General features: G+C 36.5%; 1 protein-coding gene and 1 long non-coding RNA gene across 3 annotated transcripts; one reads left to right on the top strand and one right to left on the bottom strand.

The window, feature by feature from the left end:
- Positions 1 to 9,496: 9,496 nt before the first annotated feature.
- On the bottom strand, positions 9,497 to 14,632 carry LOC130644968 (pyruvate dehydrogenase E1 component subunit alpha, somatic form, mitochondrial-like). Of its 2 annotated transcripts, XM_057450784.1 has the most exons (9): positions 14,476 to 14,632; positions 14,199 to 14,392; positions 11,925 to 12,101; positions 11,268 to 11,394; positions 11,082 to 11,173; positions 10,896 to 10,994; positions 10,597 to 10,818; positions 10,349 to 10,525; positions 9,497 to 9,881 (listed from the first exon to the last, which is right to left on the bottom strand). In XM_057450784.1, exons 3-9 carry the CDS (start codon positions 12,012 to 12,014, stop codon positions 9,708 to 9,710), a joined length of 981 nt encoding a protein of 326 aa, XP_057306767.1. In that variant the 5' UTR covers positions 12,015 to 12,101; positions 14,199 to 14,392; positions 14,476 to 14,632; the 3' UTR covers positions 9,497 to 9,707. The 2 variants fall into 2 exon arrangements, with proteins under 2 accessions (XP_057306767.1, XP_057306766.1); XM_057450783.1 differs by lacking the exons at positions 14,199 to 14,392; positions 14,476 to 14,632 and having other exon boundaries at positions 11,925 to 12,970.
- A 2,072-nt stretch (positions 14,633 to 16,704) lies between these two features.
- Positions 16,705 to 18,759, top strand: LOC130644970 (uncharacterized). The gene is made up of 2 exons (XR_008982653.1): positions 16,705 to 17,357; positions 18,606 to 18,759. It is a non-coding gene; the product is annotated as an uncharacterized LOC130644970 (long non-coding RNA).
- The last annotated feature ends 121 nt before the right edge of the window (positions 18,760 to 18,880 follow it).

The following is an 18,880-nucleotide window of genomic DNA, read 5'->3' as shown; positions in this document are numbered from 1 at the left end:
ACTATTACATCCAGTCTCAATGCGCTACAGCGTCCCAAGTCGTTTTCATTAGCGCCGTTGCCTCACAACACTCTTAACTACGTGCACAGTCCTATAATGGCTGTAATATAGCCTTTTGCAGTCTAATAAAGGCCTCACACGTAAATCACGTGGTGTCACCTGTCTGCGCAGGTTGCCATTGGACTATTCCTTACAGTCTCAGTGCGATACAACGTCCCAAGTCGTTTTCTTTGGCGAAGTTGCCTTAGAACACTCTTAAGTACGTGCACAGGCCTCTAAAGGCTGTATTATGGCCTTTTGCAGTCTAATAAAGGCCTCACACTTAAATCACGTGGTTTCTCCGGTCTGCGCAGGTTACCATTGGCCTAGTCCTTCCAGTCTCAATGTGCTACAACGTCTCAAGTTGTTTTCATTATCGCCGTTACCTTACAACACTTTTAACTGCGTGCACAGTCCTATAAAGGCTGTAATATGGCCTTTTGCAGTCTAATAAAGGCCTCACACGTAAATCACGTGGTTTCACCTGTTTGCGCAGGTTACCATTGACCTAGTCCTTCCAGTGTCAATGTGCTACAACCTCCCAAGTCGTTTTCATTGGCGAAGTTGCCTTAGAACACTCTTAACTACGTGCACATCCTATAAAGGCTGTATCATGGCCTTTTGCAGTCTAATAAAGGCCTCACACGTAAATCACGTGGTTCCATTTGCCTGTGCAGGTTACCATTGGACTATTACATCCAGTCTCAATGCGCTACAGCGTCCCAAGTCGTTTTCATTAGCGCCGTTGCCTTACAACACTCTTAACTACGTGCACAGTCCTATAAAGGCTGTAATATGGCCTTTTGCAGTCTAATAAAGGCCTCACACGTAAATCACGTGGTGTCACCTGTCTGCGCAGGTTGCCATTGGACTATTCCTTACGGTCTCAATGCGATGCGACGTCCCAAGTCGTTTTCTTTGGCGAAGTTGCCTTAGAACACTCTTAACTACGTGCACAGTCCTATAAAGGCTGTAATATGGCCTTTTGCAATCTAATAAAGGCCACACACGTAAATCACGTGGTGTCACCTGTCTGCGCAAGTTACCATTGGCCTAGTCCTTCCAGTCTTAATGTGCTACAACGTCCCACGTCGTTTTCATTATTGCCGTTACCTTACAACACTCTTAACTACGTGCACAATTATATAAAGGCTGTTATTTGGACTTTTGCAGTCTAATAAAGGCCTCACACCTAAATCACGTGGTTTCACCTGTCTGCGCAGGTTACCATTAGCCTAGTACTTCCAGTCTCAATGTGCTACAACGTCCCAAGTCGTTTTCATTATCGCCATTACCTTACAACACTCTTAACTACGTGCACAGTCCTATAAAGGCTGTAATATGGCCTTTTGCAGTCTAATAAAGGCCTCACACGTAAATCACGTGGTTTCACCTGTTTTCGCAGGTTAACATTGACTTAGTCCTTCCAGTCTCAATGTGCTACAACGTCCCAAGTTGTTTTCATTGGCGAAGTTGCCTTACAACACTCTTAACTACGTGCACAGTCCTATAAAGTCTGTAATATGGCCTTTTGCAGTCTAATAAAGGCCTCACACGTAAATCACGTGGTGTCACCTGTCTGCGCAGGTTACCATTGGACTAGTCGTTCTAATCTCAATGCGCTACAACGTCCCAAGCCGTTCTTATTAGCACCGTTGCTTTACAACACTCTTAACTACGTGCACAGTCCTATAAAAGCTGTAATATAGCCTTTTGCAGTCTAATAAAGGCCTCACACTTAAATCACGTGGTTTCACCGGTCTGCGCAGGTTACCATTGGCCTAGTCCTTTCAGTCTCAATGTGCTACAACGTCCCAAGTCGTTTTCATTAGCGCCGTTGCCTTACAACACTCTTAACTACGTGCACAGTCCTATAAAGGCTGTAATATGGCCTTTTGCAGTCTAATAAAGGCCTCACACGTAAATCACGTGGTTCCATTTGCCTGTGCAGGTTACCATTGGACTATTACATCCAGTCTCAATGCGCTACAGCGTCCCAAGTCGTTTTCATTAGCGCCGTTGCCTCACAACACTCTTAACTACGTGCACAGTCCTATAATGGCTGTAATATAGCCTTTTGCAGTCTAATAAAGGCCTCACACGTAAATCACGTGGTGTCACCTGTCTGCGCAGGTTGCCATTGGACTATTCCTTACAGTCTCAGTGCGATACAACGTCCCAAGTCTTTTCTTTGGCGAAGTTGCCTTAGAACACTCTTAAGTACGTGCACAGGCCTCTAAAGGCTGTATTATGGCCTTTTGCAGTCTAATAAAGGCCTCACACGTAAATAACGTGGTTCCATTTGCCTGCGCAGGTTACCATTGGACTATTCCTTCCAGTCTCAATGCGCTACAACGTCCCAAGTTGTTTTCATTAGCGCCGTTGCCTTACAACACTCTTAACTACGTGCACATTCCTATAAAGTCTATAATACGGCCTTTTGCAGTCTAATAACGGCCTCACACGTAAATCACGTGGTTCCATTTGTCTGTGCAGGTTACCATTGGACTATTACTTCCAGTCTCAATGCGCTACAGCGTCCCAAGTCGTTTTCATTAGCGCCGTTGCCTTACAACACTCATAACTACGTGCACAGGCCTCTAAAGGCTGTATTATGGCCTTTTGCAGTCTAATAAAGGCCTCACACGTAAATCACGTGGTTCCATTTGTCTGTGCAGGTTGCCATTGGACTATTACTTCAAGTCTCAATGCGCTACAGCGTCCCAAGTTATTATATTAGCGCCGTTGCCTTACAACACTCTTAACTACGTGCACATTCCTATAAAGGCTGTAATATGGCCTTTTGCAGTCTAATAAAGGCCTCACACGTAAATCACGTGGTGTCACCTGTCTGCGCAGGTTACCATTGGACTAGTCGTTCCAATCTCAATGCGCTACAACGTCCCAAGTCGTTTTCATTAGCGCCGCTGCTTTACAACACTCTTAACTACGTGCACGGTCCTATAAAGGCTGTAATATGGCCTTCTGCAATCTAATAAGGGCCTCAAACGTTAGTCACGTGGTTGCACCTGTCTGATTTATTCAAAAAGAGATTTAGCTAGTGTTTTTTCAGAGCAATATAGGTAGCTAGCTTTATTTTAAATTTATCTTGTTAAAAAAGGAAACAACAAATTTTTTCTGCTGAGCTATAAATTTGTTTTTGTCTGCAAAGCAAAAATGGTCATAAAATAAGACAATACGAGAGTGATGATATTCAGTTCAGCACGTCGAATAAATAAATGCTAGAGGTCAATATTTACTCGCTTAGTTAAAAAATATATAGTGCAGGTTCAGGAATTTTATTCACCTATCTCTGCTTTAAATATCAAAGTAAAATTATTATACAACTGATATATATAGCTATATAGCTATATATCTTTATTTATTTTTAGCTAGTTAGTTACGATGTTGAAATAATAACCCTTTCCTTTAGAGTATTTCACTTGTACACATTTAATGAAGTTTCGACTGAAAATATGTGAGCAAGTTTCGTAACATTTGCTTCTGAAAATCCGTTTTTATTATAAGAAATTGTTATTAAAACCTTATTTATCAAGCGCAGCTAATTATAAATGATTGCGTAAAATATTTACATGTTAATTTATCATAAGGCTGTTGTTTAGACAAAATTGTAAAGAGTCAATTGTAAAGTTTAGCCTAAGAACAGCATTTTACTACAAGACTCATGTTTGAAACAAACATATTTTTTGTGAAAACAACTTTAATCAGTATATATATTGTATTTAACTTGCATTGTAATGTTCACAAAAACTGGTTAAGAACCTCTGAAACAATATTATATTGTGAATATTATCTTACAAATACACTAATTTCATTTTTGCAACAGTGTTTCGGCTATCGGAGACGTCTCTGACCCTTTAATTATAGCTAATTTTTTTAGTAAATATTTTAGTTCAATTGCAGACAATCTTAGGAAAACCATTCCACATAGTTCTTAATATTTTTCTTCATATCTAAAAATCATGTTACTAATTCTCTATTCCAACTCCTACTGATCAACTAGAACTTCTTGATTGCCTTTCTCTCATCAAATTTTTACTTCGAAAAAGTTGTTATACCAAGAGATTTCTTGGAAAAATTAGTTCCCATTAGGTGCCATTAAGGTATATACATATTTAGCTTTTTTAACTGCATTACGGTAAAACAGTAATTTATGCTATTAAAATTTGTAAAAAGGTTTTGATCGTCTAATTAAGACACCTACATTATAGGAAATCCAGGTTCAAGTCCTGGTCAAGACAGTTTACCTTAGTTATGGTGTAATAATTTTATTCTTAATGTGTGAGTGCATTCAACTTTTCTCCAATTCTTGCCATGCAACAACGTGAAAAATGCCACTGCACTTATATCAACAACCATAATAACAACAAATACATATATTTTATATATTTTATAGGTCTAGTAGGCCTATAAAATATATGGTTTTTTTAATCCTCACTCAGCAACCATTCTTTTTTGAAGTCCTTATACCGACATTCCACAACATGTACCTGAGGGTAGTAGTTTTTACCTTGCACATACACCGATGAAATAGCTAGGATGGTACTGGCTTGGCAGGGTTCATCGTAGGGTACTGGCATGTCATGGAATTTGGTCGTGATTGCATCCTTGTAGTATTTAAGCTTGGCGTTCACGTAACGGTCCTTTTTCACAGGCTCTGTCGTCAATTACTCAGATATCAACTCCTGGATCTTGAACCAGATTTGGTGATACTTCGCAACCCAATCAGGGTACTCTTCAAAATCAAGACTCATCGCCGGTACTGCATTGGCGTTGTACCGGGTGACCCCATGTGGGGACTAGATTTTTGGTGTTTTTACCCTGAGGGATACTACGAGGTCTCGTGTATGATATCCTATAATGTACCGATTATCCTTACCCCCATTAGCAGGAATGGGATCCGACACTGTTAGATAGTCCACGTTGATATCGTTGATGTCTGTAAAAGTAGCAGCAAATGAGTAGAATAATTTAGGGTTGACAAGCTCATTCTCAAATTGTAGCATCTTCTTTATTGTAATTCAAACGATTTTGGAGGATTTCATCTTGCTCACACACACAACTACCCCCGTTATATGTGACGTATTCCTGGTAGCAGTACCAACACAACATTTTACCATTTACAACAAGCCTCCGACCACAGTTACATCTGTCATACTCGTCAAGTACCCTTTCACAGTCCTTACATTGTTCCATTTATCTTATGATTCTAAGGCATCAAGACGATCCTCTAGGTCTTGAATCCTCCGTTCATTATCCTTCTCCTTCTCCGATTCTTGTACTAATGCCAAGGCCATAAGGGGCAGAGAGAGACCAATACCTGCTATAAAGGCCATGACTACTGCACTTCCAAATATATCAAATTTTCTTTGACAGTTGATGCACATTTTATTAGTGGCATTTTTCACCTACGGCAGGGTTGTAAGATAACCTTGGTTTCAAACCAACCCCCACAATTTTTCAAGACCTGCCTTTTCATCCTCCGGAAAGCACCAATCGATTACCCTGTCAGGATGCAAGGCTAATGGAAGAAGAGCCTCCATAATCCAAGCCTTTTCGGCCTTCCTCTGGTGATAGTCAGAGAGAAGTTCAGGCCTAGTGTTCATGCTGCTATACATATCCTGGGTGACAAACCAATCCGATATATATTCGAGCATGTGGGGATACTTTTCAACAGCTTTGTTGCACATGTCCTGCGTCTTGAATTGATTCGGGACATGCATGATCATCCCGGGATACTCTCCAACAGCCTTGTTGCACATGCATTGCGTCTTGAACCTGTCGGGGATATACTTGAATAGGTAGGGATCTCTTTTAACAGCCTTGTTGCACATGTATTGCGTCTTGAACCTGCCGGGGATATATTTGAATAGGTAGGGATTCCTTTTAACAACCCTGCTGCACATGTATTGCATCTTGAATTGATCTGGTGCATATCTGATCACCGGGGGATCCTTTTCAACCAATTTTTTCCACCTTTCTTGCCTCGTCATCACTATACAGAGGGAATTCCCCTACTAGGTGTGCTAGAACTTTTTTTGACTCATTTTCTGTATGATAGGGACTTTACCTTGAATTCCATGGATAAGCATAGCATAGTACTGGATTTGTTGTGGTTGACCGTGGGTGTGCGCGATGTGCATGCGCGACTATGCTAGAACATACATTTCTCTATCTCTCCCCACAAAATGTCAAAAAATTTAATAAACGCCCCGGGCGTTTATTCGAAGCATTACGGTGCGTTCCATGCTCAAAAGAGATCTTATATTATTAGTATTTTTCTCTTATAGTGCGAATTACTCTAAAACAGACGCTCATTTTACAGTGCTCTTTGTTGCTTAATTTCTATCGGTCTTTAGTGTTCTTTAGTGCCATGTGAGAACCAAGCCTTATGGTGACCATTTATTTTTAATTTGACTTCTCTAGCACCTTCGCACTTAAGTGCAGATGACGTCATTTTCTAGAAATAGGCCGTGTGGAGACATTCACACATGATTAAACTCAAAGAAATGATATTATTTTGAGACTTGCTCGAAAAATAATTGCTTTCTTGACAATTATAGAGCGAGTCCAAGTTTGTCTCGTTTATTATGTATTAATAATGAAGAGTTCTAGTCAGTTCTGTCTCGGATTCTGATACTCGATTAATAAATTACCAAAGTTTACATGATTTTACTTTCATTTTATGTATCAAACTGGAAGATGTTTACATCGTACCAATTCAAACCAAACCTGGACTGTTCGTCTGAAGAACCAACGGCTGCTCCTTTTTTGTATCCTCAATTTTCCTATCCAGATAAGATTGAGATAACACTCCTAATAACTCGGGAGCCTGAAAGGTTTTTAAACGTTTCCTCCCGAGCAGAAACAAGTTGATCTTAATAGGTAAGTAAAATATAGTTAATAAAGAAAAAAAAATCCTTTCTACTATAAATGTTGTTTTCGAATGATAAAAGGAATTTAAAAATATCACACTTCCACATAACCATGGGCTTCGCGTCCGCCATTGCCGAGTGTTTTGAAACGAAAAAGCAAATGCGATATATCTTGTGTCGTCATCACGAGATTCAACACAGACCAGATTGTCACACGGAAAGTGAAAAAATTTACTTTAAAGACTGCCAACCTAGACTAAGAAAAATTATTTCTCCCCTCAGCATAATTTTCCGCTGCAAACGAGCAGACATTTTGCATAATATATCAGATTTTAGGTGTAAAAAAAAAAAAGATTTAAGAAAAAACATCACTATCAAGCCCCAATAATGTAACATAGATTACGAAAATCTTCGTGAAAATAAATTGTTTTTTAACCAAGTGTTTTTATTGATTATTGATACTTATTTTTGACTGTAGACATTCACATCTACACATTTGTTATAGTAATATGTTTTATAAAAATATCAGTGTTGGATTTCAAGTTAAAAACAGCAGATCTATTGTGTCTATTATTTAGAACAATTGGAAAAAAAGAATGATGACCAGCCTAGAATTTAGTATTCTTATAAAAAAGCATGTAAGTTGTATGTTGTAGTTCATTTGTAAATATTCCTATTCGCCGTCGCTATCAACTTCGTGCACCTATGTGAAACTGATTTTATTTACGTAATCTCCGTCTTTGCATCCGGTGTAACTACCGTCTAGAGAAGGAAATTCTTCTCTTATTCGCTTGACAAAACAAGCTCGGATCACACGTTGCACAGATCTGTCACGACGGTTATGTGACAAAGGAAGAAACAAACGTCAAAGTATAATTACTATTAATCGTCTCGCGAAGAAGGAAGGCCGATTTTGCCTGTCGTACATTCCAGCTAATGCCGTCCAAAGATTTATTTCGTTAAGACGATAGAAAAAATATGATCGTGCTCCGTTATGCACCGTTTATCTGAGATAGTAACACAATAAATATTATTTCACAAAATAAGTCACAATGAGACACTAATCACTAACTGAATTTATTTACCGCCTAATTCCTAACTCGGTTATATCCATTCCTCTACAGTATTTACACTCTTATAAGTACTCATTTTCATGCAAACACCGCATTTGCACCAGATACAATTAATTTTGTTCTGTCAGTGACTTCACCCGATTCCGTTTCCCGCACGTCATATGGTGTAGTACTTGAACAGAGTTGTCTCCCGTTGGTTCATATTAAAAACCCAAAAACGTATTTTCATCCATATTCATACACGTGTTGATATACTTATTTAATTTCCTTAAAAATTGGTTTTTGCTTCTGCATGCTTGTAGAATCCACTTTATAATACAGGAAAGGGGCGGGGTAATTAAAAAGTCTTTATCTATAATTAAAAGATCTTTACTACAATTTTCGTTCTGGTCAGTAGCTTATCTCGTGATGACGTAACATTGCTGATGTAAGCATTTTTTACCGTTCTCATAATGCCCGCGTGACAAGGGTTTGGAGAGGGAGCTAAACAGCAGTAAGTCAATTTCTTTTCCAATGGTACTCCTTTGGTCTGTAAATATAGGGAAAAACATTGTTATTTTGTCGAATAACATGTTGTTGTGGATTATTTTAAGGCAACGTGTGTTTGCTTGGAAGGTAACCTTTAAGCTAGGATATGAAAAACTGAAGCAACCAAAACGTACGAAAAGGAGGAAAAACGACTATATTTAACTTGTATACATACAGAACACCACCCTGTAAACAGAACATTACCTCACTAATCAACATCTGTTGTTTTTGTTTCTGCATATGGCCCCAGTAACGAGCGGTTAATAGACAAGAAACTTATTGACATCACTTGGGCGAAAAAACTTTTAAAAATAGCAGCATAGAATGACTACTACACGCTACTCATCACATCAAGCGTAAAATATTTCGTAGGGTTTGAAAATTTTAATTTTATTCCCTTTTCTCCTAACGGTTTGTGAACAATCAGTAATAGCGTTGCTTTGCAGTTAATTTTTAAGTTGGTCGAAAAAAAGATTCAAAATGCACCGTTTAAACTCGGGTTGATAAAAAATACTTTTTTGTCGTACTCTCCGATAGATTTTATGTCTAAAAACAGAAAAAAAACCTTTAAATTTAAAAATTTGTTATAAGCAATGCTTTTAATTTTTCTTCAGTCTTTCTTAGTTATTTTTTACCCAATTTTAGACCTTTTTCATAGGCGCAAAGATGAAAAATCGCAGGTGTTTCCAGTGCGTTTTTCAGTTAGTAAGATGTCTAAAGCGCAAAGGGAAGGAATAAAACCAGGGATACAATGTTAGAGTTGTTTTTGGAACAGCCCTAGTCAAGTAAGTATTTATCTAACCACGAGCATCACTGCATTTAAACAAGGTGTTAGAGCAGTATCGGTCTGTGCTTTGGTTTTCTTGTACGTTTTTTTCTCTATCTCCGGCAGATTTGTCAGCCCATATCTCTGGCGGCAATGTAACATAGTTACAGTCGGAGGGAAGAAAGAGTCAGCTGTTAGAATGAAATCCTTAAGGACATTAAACTTCCCTTTACTTATTTACTTACTAACTGACTACTGTTGTAACAAAAAATAAATATAAAGGGAAGGTCTTATATACATCTGTTAACAAAACATCTTTTACTTGTAAAGAAAGTATACACTTTAATTTATACTTTTCAAAAGGATTTAAAAATGTACAGAATTATTTCCTGAACAGTTTGTTGCTTATCGTTTTTCGTTAGTTGGAAAGGTGGTAAATAGATCGGCTCCTCGGACTCGTTCACCGTTGGTACCCTCAGAATAAATAAACATAGCCATATCGTCGACTGGTGGTTCTGGATCATTCCTGGCAGCGAAAACTGCTTCTTCCACTTCTTTCTTTACAGATAGATCGATTTGCTAAAATAATATCAAGATAATTAAAGTCTACGAAGCACCACAATTCTTAGAACGCACTCAAGGCGCCAGAAGTGGTTTTTCAATACTGCTTTACGTAATACATCCAAAATTCTAGGTCGGTTTGAATTTCGGACAAAAAGCCTGCCCGATAATTATTTTTTGAATTTTTTTTTGCAAGTCCTAAGTTTTCGCGAATTTCGCAAAAGAAAAGAATGTGATAACGTTTGGTTCTCTGTTTATGCTGTTTCCAATGTAGGAGACATTTAAGACTCATTTACATATTATTTCATTAGCGTTTTTGGAATTTTGACTTCCTCGCCCTCTGTATTTATGTATATAATCATTTGTATTCTTTGCAGGGACTAATTTTAACAAAATTGACAATACCTCGGGAACTTGACAAAAACTAGCGAAATTTGCAAAAATTACGGTAGAAAGCTATTTTCTTCTGATTCGAAAAAACTCACTTTAAGTTCAGCTGATGACACAAGGTTTGCACGGGTTATACGTTCTTTAAAACCAGTAATCGGGTCTCGCTTCTGCCTGATCTCTTGAATTTCATCTCGTGTGCGATAACTAGTACCTGGATCACTCATACTGTGTCCAAAATATCGATACGTATTCAACTCCAACAACATCGGACCCTGTGATCACAGATAACGTGTCAAAAAATACAACTCGAACAAAGGGATAAAACGTCTTTAAGTATTTCTACCTTTCCACTTCTCGTCCAATCAACCGCAAACTTCGAAGCCTCTCGAACACTGATAACACAGTTGCCATCAACTTGTATTCCGGGAATGAAATCGCCTCGCGTGTAGAATTCATCAACGAAGGACGCACGAGACGAGGAGGTACCCATTCCGTAGCCATTATTCTCAATAACAAAAATACACGGTAACTTCCAAATCGCGGCCATGTTGAAAGTTTCAAACACCTACGTGGTAAGAGAATTTGTAGATTAGTATATAATGAATTTGGAAGCAATACAACCAGTCACCTTCAGAAGCGTACCTGTCCTTGATTAGCTGCACCATCACCATACAATGTGACACAGACGTGTTTGTTACCCCTGTATTGATGTGCTAATGCTATCCCAGCACCTAATGGCACCTAAAATGTAGCAATTTTATCATCTTCGTGGTATAATCGATCCTTCGTAGTGAGTCGGTCTATAAACCAGAATAATGAAGTACCCACCTGAGCACCGACGATACCGTTACCACCATAAAACTCGTGACCATACATATGCATTGAACCGCCTTTCCCCTGTGTGCATCCAGTTTTACGTCCTAGATTTTTTACAGTTGAAACACATATAGAATATTTTTGTTCTTATTAAACACTTTATATGTCTATATCTATTTTTTTAAAAATTAGTTTTACCAGTTAGTTCCGTAAGAACTTCCTTTACACTTCGGCCTTTCATATAAGTCCATCCATGCGCTCGATATGCTGTTATAACACTGTCGCCAGAAGTCAAGGTGTCATTCATGCCAACACAACATGCTTCCTAAAGAGTTAGATGAGTTGCGAATGTTTACAAAGTTCCGTAAATGCGCGTGCTTCCTGACAGGCTATAGTAGTAGGGCCACATAGGTTAAATTGACTATTACGCTAATTTATAGATTTTTAGTTATTTAGAATAAAAATGCTATGGAATTCTTTTTTCTCAACTATTATCTTCTCTATTTAAGAGCAAACTTTTATTTTCACTTAATATTTTCGATCGTTGCAGTCTGTCGTTTATATTTTTTGCCTGTGCATATGGGTGCGCATGTCCATTGTTCTCGATGCAAAATCAAAACATCACATCACGCCTCATCTATAGTAAGTTGATTAAAAGCTTATGTTTGATTCTCACTCAAGAAGGATTCCCAGTCTAAGCTAAGGAATACCTTTTCTGATAATGCCAAAAGTCCATAACATTTTTCTATCATAAATATAATTTATCCCTTTAAATGACGTTTAACCATTTTTCAAACAAAAGATATTCGTATGTGTTTTCGGTTAAACAAACAAACTAAAACTACTTTCACAAACCTGACCGGAATATAGATGACAAAAACCTCTAATAATTTTCTCTTTGTATAATTTTGACGCTTCTTGTTCCATGCGACGTATAGTGACCATTTCTTGATAATATTTTAAGGCTTTTTCCTTTGTGAGAACGGCACTATTGAGCAAGACATTTTCCTCCAGCTTATGAAACTTATACGGCTGAAAAAAATAAGTAAAAGTAAAATGTACTTTCAGAATTTGTACCATTTTAAAACTGAATAAGGTTTGTCCCGAATATAAGATTAAGATATAAAGTGATTTTTTCAATATGCAACGCTGTTTATTTAATGGCGCCTAATGGGTAATCAATAGTTAATCTCAAAGATCCCAAAGTAGGCTAAAAATTTGTAACTAAAGGATAAGAAATAATATGATTCCAGACAAAACATTTATATGGAGATTCGAAAAAATTACAATTGAGTGGCGTAGCAAAGTGTGAAAACCATGTGCAATGTTTTGCTTAGATAAAAGTTTTTTGCATGTTTATATTTGTCATTTGTCATTTGTGATTAGGAGGTCATGTCAAGCTTGACTAGCTGTTTGAGTTTCCATACGACTGCATTTTCTGCTCGAGAGCTTGTTCCACAAGCATGCGCAATGAAAGAACCACTATTTGATATAAAAATACGCTCATATGGTTCTTTCAAAAAGTTGAACTTCTTTGACTTTTTCAGTACTTTTCAGCCAATGAAATTCAAGGAACTGTAAACAATTGTGAATATATTATATTCAAGAGTAAAAAAAATATTCTTTTCCAAATTATGAGTTCATCAGCAAAAAAATAAGAAGCCTGGGACGAGCAAGCTAGTGTCATTTTGGCAAAAAAATTTATGTTAATCAATTAACCTTTATGATATCTATGCATTGATAAAGTTTGAATGCACACCCCTTAACAGGTCTACAATTACTGATGAAAGAAAATGTCTAAATTTGCTATTACTGAAATATGACATCATAATTTATGCAGCATAATTAAATCTGAAATTCTTTAAATGTGAATATCTTTAGAACGAAAAGAACTTTTTAAAAATTTAAAAAGACTTGTTAGCTAACTTTTTAAGCTCTATAATATAAGTCCAACATAATTTTATACCTCGGGTTCCCTTTAACCCTATTCGGTCCGGGGGGGGGGGGGGGGGATTCCGCCCCCCCCCCCCCCCTGACGTTTTTTTTTTAATAACTCCTGATTGCTTTCTTATATGGCTATGATACTTACTGAGTTTTAACATTTATCTATTAGACACCTGCACGCTAAATTTGTAGGACCCATTCCTTTCAGAAGCTTTGATATTGGCCATTACTCGAAACTACCCCTAAAATCTCTATGAAATCCTTATAATGGGAAAAATATAATAACTCCTGTTAGGATTATCCTTAGAACTTGAAACTTGCAACACAACTTTGTTTCATCAAGAAAAACCATTTTGAATAATTTTGACACATGACCAATCCGATTTTCCGATTTTGTCGGATTTTACCCGAAAATCGAAAAAAAAACGGATTTTCGGGGAAATTTTTGTCAATTTGTTATCCGATCCATGTAAAAACCGGAGGATATGTTAAACAAAATTTATTTAGCTTTCAGAAACTTCAAACAGAATGTAAAAATTCGCTTTAGAACAAAAGTAATTATATTTTAAGCAGATAGTGGCATTTTTAACAATGTTCAAGCTTCTGATGACGTCACAGAAAATGTGCTGACGCAAGCAAAAATTTATTGGCGCCATTTTGTTCCTTTTATGACGTACTATAAGTGTGCTAAGTGTGATTCAATTTGAGCAATCCTATGAAAAGTTATTGAGGGGTGGCGGAATCCACCCCCCGTCATAGTATGTTCGAAAAACCCCGGACCGAATAGGGTTGAAGCTGTTTTAGCGGAGTAATTACATTCTCCTGGAAAAAGTGGAGAGACCTGTTTGAGACTTTCAACAGGTGAAATCTAATAAGTAACGATAAATAATAACTGTGTCAACCTGTGCTTCCCTGAAAATTCTAGTTGCAGTTACCTGTTACGTCTTCTTTCATTGTGGTGTCATTATAATTACTTTCTGCACATTGAGCATATTTTTTCTGAAGGAGAAAATTATAGCTCTTGGCTTTTCTTTCTCATGTGGGTAATGCAGTCGTAAAAAAAACCTGTATGATGAAATCACTTAACCAATGAATATTTAACATTAACATTAGAATTCGAATGTGTCTCCGGATAATCAGGAAATAGTCTTACTTAAGTATTGCATGCTAAAACATTTTGCTTACCTGGCCCTATTGACGAGATATCCAAATCCAGCATATGAAAAACAAAATCAATTAAATTAGTCAGTACAATGTCTTAAATGATAAAAACACATAAAAATCAGGCTGTGAACAATAATACATACGAGAAGCTGGAAATCCATGGAATCTGCAGGTGTACTCATCTTTCGAATACGAGTACAAAAAATCGGAGTTAGCTGAAAAAAACAAATATATAAAGGACCAATTGAACAACAAGAAACTCAGAATACAAAAAGGAATTCCACATGAAACAACTTACCTTTTCAGCAGTTTTAGCAAACATTTTTGGGAAGCTCAAACATTTTATTGGTAATGATAAGGCTGCCATAATCATATCACTATTAAAATATTTAAAACATCAATTCACATTTTCTTAAAACTATACTAATACAGACTGGCATCTGAGTTACTGTGCTCCAAGTTTGTCACCATTTTGGAGATATATATATCTAATTATAAAATTGAAAAAAATATGTAGTGATATATAGCAATGAAGGTCTTAGGGTGCTGATGTCGGCAGTCTAGATCCAACAATTAAATAATTAAAATAATTGTGGATCTGGTGAAAGTTAAAAATTCAATTTTATATTAAAAACTCATCAAACAGTGAGAATAAATTAATACAAAGTTTCATTTAATTAGAGACCACAGAAAAAACAGTGGTGCATTGGATTATTGGTAACTTGGCATGTGGAATTGACATACTTTAATAAATAGTAAATTATCAGCCAAAATGTTTTGAAATAGCTTGCTAGGGTAAAGAAAATTAGAGGAGATAACTGATGTTGAAATTTTTGAAAATGTTCTTTTTATAAAAATGTACTTTAAAAGAATATCAGACTAGGATTTTAGGTTTTAAACAATAGGTCTATTGTTTAGAATAATACAGAAGTAAGAATAATGACCGGCAAAGATTTTTGCATTTATTTATTCTGCATGTCAATGTTCTTTTAGAAACTGTTGATATTTTCTATTGTCATAATTTTTAAAAAATATATACTTACAAAAATATATATGCAAGAAAATTAATAATATGAATATGGAACAAATGCAGGACAACTACTCAATAAGGCAAAAACATCTTTAAAAATCTTGGTGAATCTGGATCTGGTATTTATTTTTTACACGCTCAGAATTCCCAGACCCTCTAACCATTTAGCTTATATATATACATACATGACTACAAAAATCTAAGGAAAGGACAAGAAAACCTTCTAAACCCTCCTTTACCTCACGGTTCACTTTAGGCCATGTACCCCAATTGGGGTAGCATTTTTAGTGGTTAGGGTAACGTATATTTTGTAAATACACATTATAGATTCAAATTTATTGCAATACAACTGCTTTTAGGGCACAACATACTGAATATAGCGCCCATGTGTTAAAAAGAATTTTATAACGCAAAGCTCCACAGTATTTAAATCCCTCAAGATGAAATTGTTCTGCCCGGATAATAAACGCTGCCCTGATTAAGTACGGCAGCTTGCCCCGGTTAAGAACAGGACAGAAAATATATAATCAGGGCAACATCATCAGGACAGGCCAGCTTATCACTCAAAAAAATATTATTTGGCACTTATAAAAGGAAAATAATCGCGGCTAGAGATAGGGAAATGTTACTTCTGGCACAATCGCATGCGCACGCCCACAAGACGTCACGGCAACCCATAGGAACCCCCAGCAAAGTCATCGACAATCCCCTAATAGTGACCGCATCATTCCAACACCCATGACCTATTAATCCAACACCCATTCCATATTAATCTACATAAGACCTAGTAATCCAACACCATCCCCTAGTATTCATCAAAATGACGTCATCAAGATTCTAACACATACAGGGAAATTCCATAATGATACTAATATTCATCAATAATTAACGCATGCGCAGTAAAGAGGGAAATTCCCTTGAGGGAAATAACTGTGTTAGTCGAGCAGAATGAAATCCTCCGACAAACAAAAATTCTATATAGTAAAGAGAATGAATACACATATATACTGTAAAAGAATTACGTGATATCGCAAAGGTTGTGGACTTAAAGAGTATTATAGGCTACGTAAGGTTGAATTGGTGGCCTTATTGGAGGATGTACTAAAATACGCCCCAAGGCCACCTAAACAACCAGCCAAGCCTATGGTACCAGGGGATGTGGATATCTTTGAGAGACAGGAGATGGCGAAGGTGCGTTCCGTTGTAAGGGATAAGATGCAGGAATGGTACAACTGGTTGGTTGATGCCATTCTGAAGCCAATAAAAGAAGGGGTCATGAGTAATTATGCAAAATTCAAACGAGGGGTGATGGAGCTCTATCGCAGGGCAACCAATAAAAGGCCTACACTTCATGACGAATGAGAAAAAGAGGCCAAGAAAGACTATATATATGAACAACCAGGGAAAGATTTTACACCACAGGAGCATAAGCATGCTCACCATCAGTTAGGAAAATCCTACATTTGCGGTATACTCCAATTGTGGTATAAAATTTTTGCGAAGCAATTGAGCTTCGCAAGCGAAGCGAGCGAAGCGAAATTGTGGAGCACGTTTGCTACGCGAAGTATACCAAAAGAATTATTGAGATTCTCAAAATTTCGATAGAAAAGAAATCATATAAAATCAGCTTAAGGAGATATGACTGATATTTTTTCTCGAAAAGGTAGGTTATTTTTTTGTCTAATAGAACAAATAAGTTTGGACCAAGCAGCTCTTATAAATGTTAGCTAAAAATGCCAGTAAATAGGCTTTGTACCCCCCTACCCCCGTCTTTCGTACCCCCCCGTTATTTCCCGATTTTCCGTTTGCCGGAAGCGAAAGACTGGGAAGTAAACTCAAGCAATCAGAAAACGGCTATCGGCTAAATTGAATTATCGTGTATTTTACAGACCTAAGAAAAATACATAGTTTATACCAAGTCCTGATAATAATTGGCTTAGCTGGCATGCTATTTCTCTTAATATTTGCACTTGGAAAGCTTGTATTTACCTTTTGAAGGCACATTATATTAATTTGAACGTTTAATGCGCAAAAACGTGTTATATTTATGGCTTCATTAAAAAGAAGATTTTAAAGTACTAAATTATCAGCTTGAATTGGCATGTTTGTGGTATTCTTTTCATACAGCAGAAGAAAAGTGAGTTGCGCAGGTATGGATGATTTGAAAGTTATATTTACGTTCCTTGGTTTGATGTAGCTAGCTAACTAAATTACTTTTTGGTGCGTATGGCCACCATGGAAAATTATTTTTGCTGTCATCCTTCAATCGAATCATTAGCTAGCTAGATAGATAGCTACCTCTAGCTACAGTCAGAAGAAGAAAATTCAATCCATAATGATTAACAAAACTCTTTTTTTTAAAATTTTATTACACGATTTTTAAATATTTCCTAAAACTCAAGTTGCTTCTTTTTTTTGTTGCATTGTGGAAATAAATTTAAGTCACCAATCCAAAACTAACGGGAAAATACCTCTTTATTCTTTAAGGTATTTACTCATTTGTGGTTAAAAACTTTTGTACTTTTGCTACTAGGGTCTTTTTACTGATATATGTTCTAAATCTGAACTATTTTATCAAATGGTGCCCTTACCTAGAAATTCTACTTTGTTTACCTACTTTCGCATCTTGTTAAATTCTTCAACACTCAAACCTATAGCAATAAATTTTTCAAGAAGTTAGCTTATGTACGATGTGTGAAGTCACAAATGACCAATTGGACTTTTGTTCGATAATGGTGGCAACCGTTAATGTAATTATTGTTTTTGTGAGATTAAGTTTGGACATATATAAAATATTTAAAAAAGATAAAAAAAAAAACTGGCCATAAAAGCCATAAGTGTGAGGGCAACCTTGAGCAAATTGTTAAGTACAATTTGTACTTTCCAAATGGAAAACAGTGCCTTCAATTCTGTTGTCTTGGCCACAAAAAGTAGTGATCTATATTTTATGTGGTTAGCCTCGTTAATTGCAATAAATTTACCCTGTCAATTGTTCCAGGAGGGACAACATGACGATTCTAGAGTGCTAAAAAGCTTCCATTTGAGCTACAAAAACCCTTTAAATTTCTGTTCATTAAGGAACAGCTGTTATATGGGATTGAACCCATATGAATATGAAGTGAACACTCTACTGACTGAACTACCAATCCCCAAAAGAAGACAACCCCCAAAGTAAACAGAGTTGCATGACTTTATTAATTCTATCAAGCATGTATCAATCATATTGTATTTAGTAAATAATATTTGAGCACTCTTTCCCAAAAAAGATATATATTTGTAGTTTAGAAATTTAGCTCTAAATATCGTCTCTCAAAGGCACTGGATTTTAATGTATTTAAAGACTTTACTATATATATAATATAATATACTATATAAGAATGTTTTCTGTTTCTTTTTAGATTGCGTACAATGAGCGAGAGATGGTATCTTTCAATATGTGAGATAAAAAGAAGAAAGCGAAACCTCATCCCGCGTTGTTATTGTTTTTCTGTCAAAAACTTGAAGCTGTTTTATAAATCTTGATAAAGTTAATAAATTGTTTTCGTTTCTATAGATGTTTGTTTTTGTTTATTGTTTCTCGTGAGTTTACAAAATTTATTGCAACAGATTCATTGGCTTCAAGAAATCGGTTTTCATAACTAGTGCCGTTATTATTAAGTGAAAAAAAACACAT

This window comes from Hydractinia symbiolongicarpus, chromosome 5, assembly GCF_029227915.1.
Source record: "Hydractinia symbiolongicarpus strain clone_291-10 chromosome 5, HSymV2.1, whole genome shotgun sequence".
Lineage (NCBI taxonomy): Eukaryota > Metazoa > Cnidaria > Hydrozoa > Anthoathecata > Hydractiniidae > Hydractinia > Hydractinia symbiolongicarpus.
This window is presented reverse-complemented; position numbering and strand designations above follow the sequence as displayed.

What these genes read in the sequence shown, in the direction of transcription:
- LOC130644968 (XM_057450783.1), bottom strand. Translation starts at nt 12,149, where the DNA reads ATGGTACAAATTCTGAAAGTACATTTTACTTTTACTTATTTTTTTCAG. An exon ending in GTGCAGCTAATCAAGGACAG is followed by an intron (nt 10,819 to 10,895) that starts GTACGCTTCTGA and finishes CTTACCACGTAG; the next exon opens with GTGTTTGAAACTTTCAACAT. An exon ending in TGTCATCAGCTGAACTTAAA is followed by an intron (nt 9,882 to 10,348) that starts GTGAGTTTTTTC and finishes ATATTATTTTAG; the next exon opens with CAAATCGATCTATCTGTAAA.